Source organism: Equus quagga, chromosome 2, assembly GCF_021613505.1.
Source record: "Equus quagga isolate Etosha38 chromosome 2, UCLA_HA_Equagga_1.0, whole genome shotgun sequence".
Taxonomy (NCBI): domain Eukaryota; kingdom Metazoa; phylum Chordata; class Mammalia; order Perissodactyla; family Equidae; genus Equus; species Equus quagga.
This window is the reverse complement of record NC_060268.1, coordinates 157728973-157743384: the sequence shown is the minus strand read 5'-3', so window position 1 is coordinate 157743384 and position 14412 is coordinate 157728973. Positions and strand designations below refer to the sequence as shown.

Sequence of the window (14412 nt, the reverse complement as noted above, 5' to 3'; positions counted from 1 at the left end):
CCTATTATCATTATATACTGCCCTTCTTTGTCTCTCACTGCCTTTTTTATCTTGAGGTCTACTTTGTCTGATATAAGTATGGCAACACCTGCTTTATTTTGTTGGTTATTATCTTGGAGTATCATCTTCCATCCCTTCACTCTGAGCCTGGGTTTGTCTTTAGCACTGAGATGTGTTTCCTGGAGGTAGCTTATTGTTGGGTCTTGTTTTTTAATCCATCCAGCCACTCTGTGTCTTTTGATTGGAGAATTCAATCCATTTACATTTAGAGTGATTATTGATATATGAGGGCTTAATGCTGCCATTTTATCACTTGTTTTCCAGTTGTTCTGCATTTCCCTCATTTCTTGTCCTGTATTTTGGACTGCCAATTCAGTTTGGTGGTTCTCTATGATCGTTTTCTCAGTTTTTTCTTTATTTATCATTTGTATCTCTGTTCTGATTATTTGTTTAGCAGTTACCATGAGGTTTGTATAAAAGATCTCATGGATGAGATAGTCCATTTTCTGATAGCCTCTTATTTCCTTAATCTAAGTATGTTCCATCCCTTTTCACTTCCCTAAGTTATTGTTGTCAGAGCTTATTCCATTTTGTGTTGTGTGTTTGTGGTTAAAATGAAGTGATTATAGTTACTTTTGATGTTTTCCTTCCCTTTATCTTTAATGTTATAATTAAGTATTTGCTAATCTGTTTTGATAGAGAGCTGCGATTTTCTCATTTTGTGTGCCTATTTATCTCCTTGCTCAAGGCTTTGTAAACTCTTTCTTTTTTTCAGGTATGAGGACCTTCTTGATCATTTCTTGGGGGTGGGGGCTCTTGTGCTGATGAACTCCCTCATCTTTTGTTTATCTGAGAAAGTTTTTATTTCTCCATCATACCTGAAGGATATTTTTGCTGGATAGAATATTCTTAGTTGAAAGTTTCTGTCTTTCAGAATTTTGAATATATCATTCTACTCTCTCCTAGCCTGTAAGGTTTCTGCTGAGAAATCTGCTGAAAGCCTGATAGAGGTTCCTTTGTAGGTTATTTTCTTCTGCCTTGCTGCCTTTAATATTTTTCCCTTGTCATTGACTTTTGCCAGTTTTACTAATATATGCCTTGGAGAAGGTCTTTTTACGTTGATGTAATTAGGAGTTCTATTATCGTATTTTACTTGTAGTTCCAGCTCCTTCCCCAGGTTTGGGAAGTTCTCAATTATTATTTCTTTGAACAAGCTCTCTGCTCCTTTTTCCCTCACTTCTCTCTCTTGAATACCCATAATCCTTATGTTGCATTTCCTAATTGAGCCAGATATTTCTCGAGGAATTTCTTCATTTCTTTTTAGTCTTCATTCTCTCTCCTCCTCCATCTGAAGCATTTCTATTCTCTAAATTGCTAATTCTGTCCTCCATAATATCAGCTCTGTTATTTAAGGACTCTAGATTTTTCTTTATCTCATTCATTGTATTTTTCATCTCTAACATTTCTGATCGGTTTTTCTTTATAGTTTCAATCTCCTTTGTGAAGAATTCCCTCTGTTCATTAATTTTACTCCTGATTTCATTGAACTGTCTGAGTTTGCTTATAACTTGTTGAGTTTTCTTATGATAGCTATTTTGAATTCTCTGTCATTTAGATTGTAAGTTTCTGTGCCTTCAGATTTATTTCTGGGGCTTGTCATTTTCTTTCTGTTCTGGAGTATTAATATACCTCTTCATACTATTTGATGGGGTGGATTTGTGCCTTCACATAGTGGTAGTATCTTCTCATAGATGCCACCTGCCACCCCAGCAGGTGGGCAGGAGCTGTGTGTTCTGAGCCCACTGTGACCCCTGACAGCTGTGCCTATCCTTTGGATGCTATGCTGACAGGGCCCATCTGCATTTGCCCGCTCACCACCACTGCTTTACAAACACATGCACCAGCGCTCTGGCAGGGGTCCCTTCCTCTGGCAGACCAGCTGAGCCACACCAGGTGGGGGAGAGAGGCACTTTCTTTCATATGCATGCTCCTGGGGGCATTCCCACTCTTCCCTTGCTTTTGCCCTCCTGGGGTGCTTGGCTTTGTGAATATGCCCTGTGATTGTTTAGCCATCTCAGTGTGGAGCTTTCCCATGGCCTGGGAGGCAACTCAGAGAGCAAAGGCATTTCCACAGAGGACTTCCTCTTCCCTCCTCTCCTCTCAGAGTCACACATGGTCCCACACCCTAGGTCACTGTCATTGGGGTAGGGAAAGGAGATTCCCTTATCTCCTTCCACTGCCTTCCAGAGGATCCAGCACCTTCACCTTCAGATGTATGGCTGCATGGGTTTCTCAGATGTCAGTTGTGTTGTGTGAATGTCCCCTGTTGGTTTCTGAGCGTCCTTTTTGTTGCATCTTAGTGGAGAGAGTCTAAGGGAAGAGCTCACTCTGCCATGATGCTGATGTCACTCTAGCTCTCCATTCTACTTTATATCTCTATGAATTTGCCCATTCTAGATACTTCATTTAAGTGTAATCATACATTGTTTGTCCTTTTTTTCTAGTTTATTGCCCTTGGCATAATGTTTTCAAGGTCCATCCATATTGTAGCAGGTACCAGAACTTCATTCTTTTATATGGCAGAGTAATAATCCATTGTATGTTTATACCACATTTTTTTCATCTGTTCTTCTGTTGGACACTTGTATTGTTTTCACTTCTTGGCTGTTATGGATAATGCTGCTATGAACATTGGCATTTTTGAATTCCTGTTGTTAACTCTTTTGGGTACATACCTAGGTGTGGAATGCTAGGTCATATGGTAATTCTATGTTTAACATTTTGAGGAACAACCAAACTATTTTCCACAGTGGCTGCAACATTTTACATTCCTACCAGCAATGTACAAGGGTTACAATGTCTCTACATCGTTGCCAACATTTGTTATGGTCTGTATTTTTTTATATATACAATAGCCATCCTAGTGGGTAGGAAGTGGTAAGAACATGTTTAGTTTTGTAAGAAACTGCCAAATTGTCTTCCAAAGTAGTTGTACCATTTCGCAGTCCCATCAGTGATGAATAAGAGTACGTGTTTCTCCACATCCTCCTCAGCATTTGATATTGTCAGTTCTTTGAATTTTAGCCATTCTAATAGGTGTGTAGTAGTTTTAATTTGTTTTAATTTGAAGTTCCCTAATAACATATGACATTGAGCATCTTTTCTTGTGCTTTTTTGCCATTGGTGTATCTTCTGTGGTGAGGTGTCAGTTTGGATCTTTTGCCATTTTTTAATCGGATTGTTTGTTTTCTTACTGTTGGGTTTTAAAAATTCTTAGTATATTTTGAATACAAGTCTTTTACCAAATATGTGCTTTGCAAATATTTCTCCCAGCCTGCAGTTTGTCTCTTTATTTTCTTAACAGTGGCTTTTGCAGTGCAGTTTTAAATTTTAATGGAGTCCAACTTATCAATTTTTTTCTTTCACGGATCATGCTTATGGTTTGTGTAACTAAAAAGTCATCACCAAGCCCAGGGCCCCTAGGTTTTCTCCTATGTTATCTTCTAGGAGTTTTATGGTTTTGTGTTTTACATGTAGGTCTCCAATCCATTTTCAGTTGACTTTTGTGAAATGTATAAGAACTGTTGTCTAGATTTTTCTTTTTGCATGAGAATGTCATTGTTCCAGCACAATTTGTTGAAAAGACTAGCATTTCTCCATTCAATTGCCCTTACTCCTTTGTCAAAGATCAGTTAACTATTTTTATGTGTGTCTGTTTCTGGGTTCTCTATTTTGTTCCATTGATCTGTCTATTCTTTCATCAGTAATGCACTATCTTGATTATTGTAGTTTTACAGTAAGTCTTGAAATCAAATAGTGTCAGTCCTCTTCCTTTTTTCTTCTTCAGTATTGTGTTGCCAATTCTGGGTCTTTTGCATTTCCATGTACACTTTAGAATTATTTTGTCAATATCCACAAAATAACTTGCTGAGATTTTGATTGGGATTGCATTCAATCTATAGATCAAGTTAGGATGAACTGACACCTTAACAATATTGAGTGTTCCTATTCATGAACATGGAATATCTCTCCATTTATTTAAATATTTGTTTATTTCTTTCATCATTTTTTAAATTTCTTTTACTACTTGTACTCATTTTGTTATATGTACATACACATTTTATTCCTATGTACTTAAATTTCACTAATGTAAATGGTGTTGTGTTTTAAATGTCCAATTACAATTGTTCATTGCTGGTATATAGGAAAGCAATTGAGTTTTGTATATTCACCTTATGTCCTACAACCTAGCTATAAGCCCTTATTAGTTGCAGGAGATTTTGTTTGTTTGTTTGTTTGTTCTTTGGATTTTCTATGTAGACAATTATGTCATCTGTTAATAGAGAAAGTTTTATTTCTTTTTTCTTTTTTTTGAGGAAGATTAGCCCTGAGCTAACTACTGCTAATCCTCCTCTTTTTGCTGAGGAAGACTGGCCCTGAGCTAACATCCATGCCCATCTTCCTCTACTTTATATGTGGGATGCCTACCATAGCATGGCTTTTGCCAAGCAGTGCCATGTCCACACCTGGGATCCAAACTGGCGAACCCCAGGCTGCCGAGAAGCAGAACGTGCGAACTTAACTGCTGCACCACCGGGCTGGCCCCGACAGTTTTATTTCTTTGTTCCCAATCTGTATACTTTTTATTTTTTTTTAATTGTCTTAGTGCATAGGTAGGACTTCCAGTATTTTGTTGGATAGAAATTGGTAAGAGGGGACATCCTTGCCTTGTCTCTAGTCTTACAGGGAAAGCATCTAGCTTCTAACCACTAAATATGATGTTAGCTGTAGGGTTTTTTTAGTTGTTCATCAAGTTGGGGGAGTTCCCCTCTATTCCTAGTTTGCTGAGAGTTTTTATCATGAATGGATGTTGGATTTTTGTCAAATGCTTTTCTGCATGATATAACCTTGTGATTTTTCTTTTTTTAGCCTATTGATGTGATGGATTATATTAACTGATTTTTCTAATATTGAACTATATTGCATACCTGAGATAAATCCCACTTGGTCGTGTGTATAATTCTATTTACATATTGTTGGATTCAAGTTGCTAATTTTTTTTTGAGAACTTTGCATGCATGTTCATGAAATATATTGGTCTGTAATTTTCCTTTCTGGTAATGTCTTTATCTGATTTTGGTATTAAGGTAATTCTGGCCTCATAGAATGAGTTAAGAAGTGTTCCCTCTGCTTCTATTTTCTGGAAGAGATTGTAGAAATTTGGTATCAGTTTGTTTTTCCTTACATGTTTGGTAGAATTCACCAATGAAACCATATGGGCCTGATGCTTTCTGTTTTGGAGCAGTATTAATTATTGATTCAACTACTTTAATAGATATGGACCTATTCAGATTATCTGTTTCTCCTTGTGTGAGTTTTGGTAGATTGTTTTCAAGGAATTGGTCCGTTCGTCTAGGATATCAAATTTGTGGGTATAGAGTTTTTTATAGTATCTCTTTATTATTCTTTTAATGTCTGTGGAATCGTTAGTCCCATACTGTATCAGTGTCATTAATCCCATAGTGGTCCACTGGATCAGTAGTGATGGCCCCTCTTTCATTTATGATATTAGCAATTTGTGTCTTCTCTCTTAGGAAAAAAAGCCAGGTTAGCCTGGCCTGAGGTTTCTCAATTTTATTGATCTTTCAAAGAACCAACTTTTGGTTTTGTTGATTTTCTCTTTTGCTTTCCTGTTTTAAATTTCACTGATTTCTGCTTGAATTTTTACCATTTATTTTCTTTTGCTTGCTTTAGGTTTATATTGTTTTTCTTTCTCTAGTTTCCTAAAGTGGAAACCTAGATTATTGGTTTTAGATATTTCTTTTTTTCTAACATAGGTATCCAATGCTACAAATTTCCCTCTAATCACTGCTTTTGCTGTATTCCACAAATTTTAACAAGTTGTACTTTCATTTTTATTTAGTTCAAAATATATATTTTTAATTTCACTTGAGATTTCTTCTCTGATTCATGTGTTATTTAGAAGTGTGTTCTTTAATCTCCAAGTATTTTGAGACTTTCCAGCTATCTTTCTGTTACTGGTTTCTGTTACTATGTGGTCTGAGAAGATACTTTGTATAATTTTTGTTCTTTTAAATTTGTTCAGGTGTATATCATATGGCCCAGAATGCAGTCTATCTTGGTGAATGTTGCATATGAGCTTGAGAAGAATGAGTATTCTGCTGTTGTGGATCAAAGGAATCTGTACATGCCAGTTAGCTAATGAACACTAACCATCCAGGTCAGAGCAACTGCAACAATGCCTAATTTTGGCTGGAAATCGGCTCAGAGACAATATGTATGAAACTTGCTTGGATAAATGTAATATCTGAAAATATCAATATGTTCTGAGAAGATTCCTGCTTTTGGCTAAGATAGAGTAACAAGAATCAGATTTACTCTCATATCTGAAACAACTATCTTTTAAAAAACTGATAAAATATAAGACATAACAGTTTTTTTGAAGAAGAAGATTAGCCCTGAGCTAACCACTGCCAATCCTCCTTTTTTTGCTGAGGAAGACTGGTCCTGAGCTAACATCCGTGCCCATCTTCCTCACTTTATATGTGGGATGCCTACCACAGCATGGTTTTGCCAAGCAGTGCCATGTCCACACCCGGGATCTGAACCAGCAAACCCCAGACTGCCAAAGCGGAACGTGTGAACTTAGTCGCTCTGCCACTGGGCTGGCCCCAAGGCATAACAGTTTTTAAGATACTGGACATCATACAATGAAGGCTAGCGATCTCTGAGAGATGGGAAGAGAATGAGGTGAGTCCAATGATTTCTCCAGCTTACTGCCTGGACAAAGTTGCCAGTCTATGACACAGAGAAGGGAAATCTAAGCAGAGCGTGGTGGAGGAGACAAAGCTGGGAATTTGGGGAGGTCAAGGAGACTAGAGGTCACAAGGCAGAGGACAGAGCTTTACAGAGAGAAACTCTAGCCATCTGCAGAGTGGTGCCCTTGAATCTTTAAATGAGTCCCAATAAGGGCATTCATGTGAGAAAACTACTCAATGTCAGCGGAGGAACCACCTGAAAGGATGAGAGGAAACAAGGGTTGTTGCTCCCACAGGGTCGTGTTCCCATTAGCCAGAGTGGAAAACAATAACTCACGGGGCGTTGCGCAGAGCACTTAGAAGGATTTTGCCTTAGTCGTGAGGCAAAATTAGCTCTAGACTAAATACTACCACTCTAGTTTCAGCCAACAAGTCAAAAACAAGATCCAAAGGATCACACCAGCAAAGATAATAACATGCAATCACATATATTTCAGATTTTTGTTTTTATTTTGAAATGGTAGTTTTATTTTTTTTTACAAGTTAAAGGTAAATTTTTTAATCAACTAAGATTTTTCAGTAATCAGCTGATAGATGTATCACTGATATCCAAGGATGAAAAGTGAAATGTACAGCCAGACTGCACTGTGACGACTAAGATTGTTACATCAGCATCTGAGACCGCTGCCCCCATTGTTCATGGTGGTGCAAGGTCAAGTTCTCAAGGAAGGAATTTGATTAGCTTAACCCGATCTGAGAACTGATTCCCTTTCAGCCATAATCTAGTCCAATAAGGTCACAAAACACAAATGCACAAACCGTGGGTGAGTGTAGGAGGCAATGATTGATAGCTCTAGTATAGGAGTCATCCATTTTGATCATTATCTAGTCCAATCAAGGTTACAAGACACAGAGGCTGGCCGGTGGCGCTGCGGTTAAGTTCACACATTCCACTTCTCAGCGGTCTGGGGTTTGCCAGTTCGGATCCCAGGTGTGGACATGGCACCACCTGGCAAAAGCCATGCTGTGGTAGGCGTCCCACATATAAAGTGGAGGAAGATGGGCACGGATGTTAGCTCAGAGCCAGTCGTCCTCAACAAAAAGAAGAGGATTGGCAGTAGTTAGCTCAGGGCTAATCTTCCTAAATTAAAAAAGAAAAAAAAGATTACAAGACACAGATGCACAAACTGTGGGTGAAGCCAGATGAGTATAGGAGGCAACTGTCCATTTCTAAATTCTGTGATGGCAAAGGGCAGTGCCTATTTTTAAAAATTTGAATATTGGTAATAGTTAAAACCAGGAGAGGGGTGAGATCAGCCACGGAGAAGGTAGATGGAGAAGGGCCAAGGAGTGGACTCTAGTAGGAACCCTTGACACACACGAGATGACAGTGAGAACAAGAGGAGGAACAAAAGAATTACAAAGAATCCAAAGCTATGTGATATTTCATGTTAGAGAGTTTAAAGAAGATAAAAATAATCAATAACGCAAATGGACAGTTTTTATAGGAGAAGGTCTGAAAGACGTCCAATAGATTTGGCAATATGAAGGTCACTGCTGACCTTATTAACAGCAATTCCAATAATGTTGTGGGGTCAGAGGCCAAACTGCAATGAGTATACAATGAATGGGAATAAGACAGAGACACAAGTGTCTCTTATTCTACCAAGAAGTCTGATTGAAAAGAGAAGAGAAATTAAAGGAAAATTAGAGGGGAATGTGGTGTCAGTGGATGATTTAAAAATTTTATTTGGGATAAAAGTCTTTTTTTTTTTTTTTTAAAGATTGGCACCTGAGTTAACAACCATTGCCAATCTAATTTTTTTTCTTTCTGCTTTTTCTCCCCAAATCCCCCCAGTACATAGTTGTATATTTTTTCAGTTGTGGGTCCTTCTAGTTGTGGCATGTGGGATGCCACCTCAACGTGGCCTGATGAGTGGTGCCATGTCCACGCCCAGGATCCAAACCAGCAAAACCCTGGGCCGCCACAGCAGAGCACGCAAACTTAACCACTAGGCCATGGGGCCGTCCCCTGGGATAAAAGTCTTAAGCATATTTGTCATCTGAGGAGAAGAAGCTAATAGACAGGTGGAGCTGAAGATGCGAGAGGAAAATGATGAAAGAAACAAGAATCTGTGGGAGGCGTGAGGGAACAGGGTCAAGGATATAGGTGGTAGGGTCAATTTTTAAATTTTTAATATTTAAATTTAAATATATTGTTTAATACAGTGAGTTAAAATATTTTCTATCTGTGTTCCTCTCTTCTTTTTTCTCTTTTTAATTTTTATCTCAACTTTGAAATGGGTAATGCATTCACAACATTCAATTTTTTTTAAGTTACGAAAGGGTACACACTGAAAAGTCTTCCTCCCACCGCCACCCACCAGCTTCCTAATTTTTCTTCCCATAGACAATCAAATTCATGAGCTTCTTGTCTAGCCTTCCAGAGATACGTTGTGCATACACGAGCAAAAAAGTACATTTATTCTTCTCTCTTTTTTTCACACAAATGGAAGCATTCAATACACATAATTCTTACTTTTGCTTTTTTTAAATCTAACAATATATTTTGGAAAGCTTTCCACAATAAGCACACAAAGTGTTTCCTCCTTTTTTCTGACTGCATTGTATTCCAATCTCCTACTCATGGTGGGCATATTACTGGCAATTATAAACATTGCTGAAATGATTTGTTTTGTACATCAAACTATGAGACATCTGCAGGATAAATTCCTGGAATTGGAATAATTGGTTCAAAAGATATGCATATAAAAAATTTCAGTCTATATTATGAGAAGCAGAAAAGTATTGCAGTTAAGAACTAACAGCTTTAGACTGCTTAGATCCAAGCTTCATCATTGACTAGTTATATGGCCATGGGCAAGTCCTTGTGTTTGTTTCCTCATTTGTAAAACGGAGATGGTGATAATAATAGTACCTACCTTGTAGAGTTTTTATAAGGATTAAATGAGATAGTAGATGTAATACAATACAAATGCTCAATAAAGTTATTATTTTGCCACATTGTTAGAGGAGTTGATTAGAAACAGCAGTAGCAATTCCTTACCTTTAAGATTGAAGGAAAGGATGTGATAGAGTGTAAATTAAGGGAAATTGAACTTAATGGCCTCAGATTCCTTAAGTAAAAGGTAAGGTTATCTGCTGAGCATGAAAAGAATGGGGTTGAGAATGGGGCTTGAAGTTTGGAAGAGTAATTGAAGTGGAAGTAAGGACTTGATGAGATGAAGGAATTGTGAGGTTGGGATGTTGGCTTATCATCCTCCATGGACTCTAAAGTCATGCGGAATGACAGAAGGATGGAGAGGAAAGATGTGAGCCTGGTGCCCAAATCTTAAAATGAATCTTAAATGAAAATGAGCAATAGGAGGTCAGTAAGTAATTGCAATGACAAAGGTTTGAAACTGTAAAGGAGCAAGAATTCGTACTCAAAGGTGGAGGAGTGGAGGCCTGGAGGCTGTTGCAAGTGAAGAGAATGTCAATTCCATTGCCTAACCTGGACAATAGATGTCTTCAAAAGGACAGCAGGGGAAGGGCTGTCCTCAGAGAAGGGTCCAGTTTCGGTAAGGCAGGAGGTAGAATATTCTATAGTTAGATAAGGAAAAGAGGGAGGTATGCTTGTTCTAGAAAGAGAGAATACCAGAGGGCTCAGAAAAAAGGTTTTTGAGAGAAGGAGAGAAGCAATTGGAGGCTGGGTGGAGTAGAAGCATCATAAAGCAAGATGGGGATGGGAATAGGTAAGAATACAGGGAGCCTTCAGCCGATGGGGAAGTCACTGTTTTTGGAAGCTGATGAAAGCTATGGATCCTCTCTCCAGAAAAATATATATTTATACATAACACGCACCACAAACTCCATACACACCCAACTTTTTTAAAGTAAACTTTTTACTGAAGTATAACATACATACAAATAATTGGTGTCCAGCTAAGAGTGAACATACTGTGTTACCAGCAACTAGATCAAGAAACAGAACATTACCTGCTCCCCAGAAACCTCCCCTTGAGACCTCTTTCAGCCACTAACCACCCCCTAAGGGTAACCACTAGCCTGACTTCTATAACCACAGATTAGTTTCATATATTTTTTGAAACTTACATAAATGAAATCATACACTATGCATTCTTATGAGCCTGGTTTCTTCACTCAATGTTATGTTTGTGAGGTTCATCCATGTCGGCACAGGTAGTTGCAGTTCATTCCTTCTCATCTCTGTATAGTATGACGTATGACAATTTATCCATTCTACAAATCAATAAATATTTGGGTTTTTCCTAGTTTGGATGATTACAAATAGCGCTGCTATGAACACTCTTGAACATGCCTTTTGGTGAACATATGTACACATTCTGCCGGTTGTATACCTAAGAATAGTGTTCCCGGGTCATAAGTTCAGCTCTAGTAGATAATGGGGCTTGTGTTTTAGACAAGAAACGAGGAAAACAGGGAAGCAAGGGAAGGGAAATTCATACAAGCTTTCAGTCTGAAATCTGGTGTAAAGTTACACAGGATATTTTGCATTAATCATTTATCAACACTGAGACCAAATTAAAATCACAACAATCAAAGACTTGAATAAATCCAGAGGGAGATTCTTTGAAAATATTAATAGAACCTCTGACAAGCCAAGTCAAGAAAAAAAATAGAAAACACAAAATTTTAAGAAACATTAATTGCCATAATAACTCCAGAAGACTGAGAAGAGTTGAGAACACCAATAGCTATTGAAGAAACTGGAAAATTATGTTAGAGAATTATCTTTCCAAAAAAGGCACTAGGACCTGACAATTCTCATGGTCACCTTTCTTTAGAACTCCAAAGAATAGGCCATTCCCATGCTATTTAATCTGCTTTAGCATATAATAAAAGATTGAAGGTTTTACCAATAACTTTATACAACTAGAAAATCATAATACCAAAATCTGACAATGCATAAATAAGAAAATTATAGCCCAAGTTTTCATATGACAAGAGATGCAAAAGAAAGAAAATCCTAAGTAATTTACAAAGAGAATTTAATTCTATCTTAAAACACTCTGGGGGGTGGCCCCATGGGCTAGTGGTTAAGTCCAGCACACTCTGCTTCGGTGGCCCAGGTTGGGTTCCCGGGTGCGGACCTACACCACTCATTGGCCGCCATGCTGTGGCAGCAACCCGTGTAAAAAATAGAGGACAACTGGCACAGATGTTAGCACAGGGCAAATCTTCCTCAAGCCAAAAAAAAGAAGAAGAAGACATTCTGGATAAGGTACTACTATTCCAGGAATAGTTGGACACCCAAGAAATCTATTAAAATAATGCATCTCATAAATAAGTCAGTATTTGTCACAAGTCTTTAAAATATGCATACATAGCCTTTGACCACAACTCCACTCTTAGGATTCTATCCTAAGAAAATATTAACAGTTATGCAGAAAGGTTTCACTACAAGGCTATTTCTTAGTGTTGTTTATATCAACAACAAAGACAAAAACAGAAACAACCTAAATGTCCACTAATACAATACAGTATCAGTTAAATAAACTATGCTGTATATGTATGATATACATACAATGGAATAATATGCAGCCATTAAAAATAATGTTGTAGAAGGGGCCAGTCCAGTGGCACAGCAATTAAGTGTGTATGTTCTACTTCAGCGGCCTGGGGTTCACCGGTTCGGATCCCGGGTGCAGACACAGCACCACTTGGCAAGCCATGCTGTGGCAGGCGTCCCACATATAAAGTGAAGGAAGATGGGCATGATGTTAGCTCAGGGCCAGTCTTCCTCAGCAAAAAGAAGAGGACTGGCAGTAGTTAGCTCAGGGCTAATCTTCCTCCAAAAAAAAAAATAAAATAATGTTGTAGAAAAGTCTTTAATAACAGAAAAATGTGCATGCCCCCAAAAAATGCAATATGGGTTCATTTAGGCTAGCAAATACATTTCAAATTTTTCATTTATCTTTAGCTATCCACATTTGCCAGATTTTCTGCAATTATCATGTATAACTTTTATAATACGGTGATGAGGATGTGAAACAACAATTTTTTTTCCTGCTTTTTCTCCCCAGTCCCGCCAGTACATAGTTGCATATCTTAGTTGTGGGTCCTTCTAGTTGTGGCATGTGGGACACTGCCTAAGCATGGCCTGATGAGCGGTGCCATGTCCTCACCCAGGATCTGAACCAGTGAAACCCTGGGCCACTGAAGCGGAGCACATGAACCTAACCACTTGGCCATGGGGCCTGCCGCAACAACTTCTTGAAATCTTTTTTTTTTTTTAATTTTTTTGCTGAGGAAGATTTGCCCTGAACTAACATCTGTGCCAATCTTCCTCTATTTTTTGGTATGTGGGCCACCAGCACAGCATGGCCACTAACAGAGCAGTGTAGGTCTGTGCCCGGGAACTGAACCCAGGCCGCTGAAGCAGAGTGCGCTGAACTTAAACACTAGGCCACAGGAGCTGACCTCTACATTTTTTTTTTAAATTCCGATTTTTGTTACACAATATTATAAGCCAATATGACCTCAATAAAATAATAATGAAAAACAATAATAATAAAATTCCCATGTCTAGCTTGTGGTTGTGGGTGAAACATCAGAGAACCACCTGGCATTTACTTTAGGATAGAAGGTTCTTATTCATATTTCTCTACCAGCTGGTTGACACCACTTAGGTCTGGATCACAGGACCCAGGCCTCCCCTCTTCTCACCAAGCTGTCACACTTTACACAAGATCTCCTCATCCGGTCTACCTTGGCACTGATCCCAAAGTCACCTCCTAAAACTCCACTGTCCCGGTCACTCCTGTTACAGGCTCCTAACATCAGCCCTGATATCAGTTCCCCCACATTGAACCCAGCGTATATGGGGTTAAAACTAAAACCCACCACCCCCTTTCCTGCTTCTCTAGCTCCACTCATATGTAAATACCTGTTTCTTTAAACTTGGACTCCTTGAGCTTTACAACTAAATGGCAGTTACAAATTGTGAAAAGCCCAGGTGGCCTGGAGTTGGAGGAACACTAAAGTTTAGCTAATCATGTGTCCTTGAGTTTGCCAGGAAAGCCGCTGTCTCAAGAGTATCAAGGAGCGGAGGCTTCCCAGACCTCAACTCCTCGACTCCCGGCGCTGGAACCCGCCTCAAACAAGAAGACCAGACAATGGCGAAGGACGCCCACCTGCCATCCTCCTATCTCACCCTCCCCCCCGCCTGGCTGCAAGCAGCCTCTCATGGCCAAACGCAGGCTGGTGGGAAAATGCCAAACTGCACAAGCTACATGCGCCCCCTCCCCTCCCCAAAACCCCAGATAAAAATCCCTGCCCATTCCTCATTGGGGAGCCAGCAATTTTTGAGGCACGAGCCCTTGCTTTGCTCCCTGTGCCTGGCATAGTAAAAACCTTTCCTCTTCCACTCAAGACTCTGTTCTCGTTATTTGGATTGGCATCGGGTTCAGAGACCGAACTTTCGGTTACAAATTTGGCGACCCAGATGGGACCTGTGGGTGGCCTCCACTGAGACCCCCTTGGCTTGATAGGATGCTCCAGAGTCGTATTCTGTGCCTGCCCCAATAGGGGAAGTGGAGGGTTGGAGGAAGACTCAGGGAGGCCAGATCGCCGAGGGCCGGTGCTTAGG

The 14412-nt window shown here is 39.2% G+C and overlaps 1 protein-coding gene across 3 annotated transcripts in view; it reads left to right on the top strand.

The window, feature by feature from the left end:
• The window catches only part of LOC124232253 (uncharacterized), a 26189-nt gene extending 11777 nt beyond the window's left edge, over positions 1-14412 (top strand). Inside the window, exons 1-2 of one of the 3 annotated variants that reach the window (XR_006886807.1) lie at positions 6630-6771; positions 13832-14412. Coding sequence is in view for 1 of the 3 variants with exons in the window: in XM_046649219.1 (XP_046505175.1) it covers positions 13832-14295 (464 nt within the window). In the remaining 2 variants the exon portion in view is untranslated. Of the gene's footprint in view, positions 1-6106; positions 6516-6629; positions 6772-13831 lie in introns of those variants that run through there. The other 2 variants (XR_006886805.1, XM_046649219.1) reach the window with 2 other exon arrangements.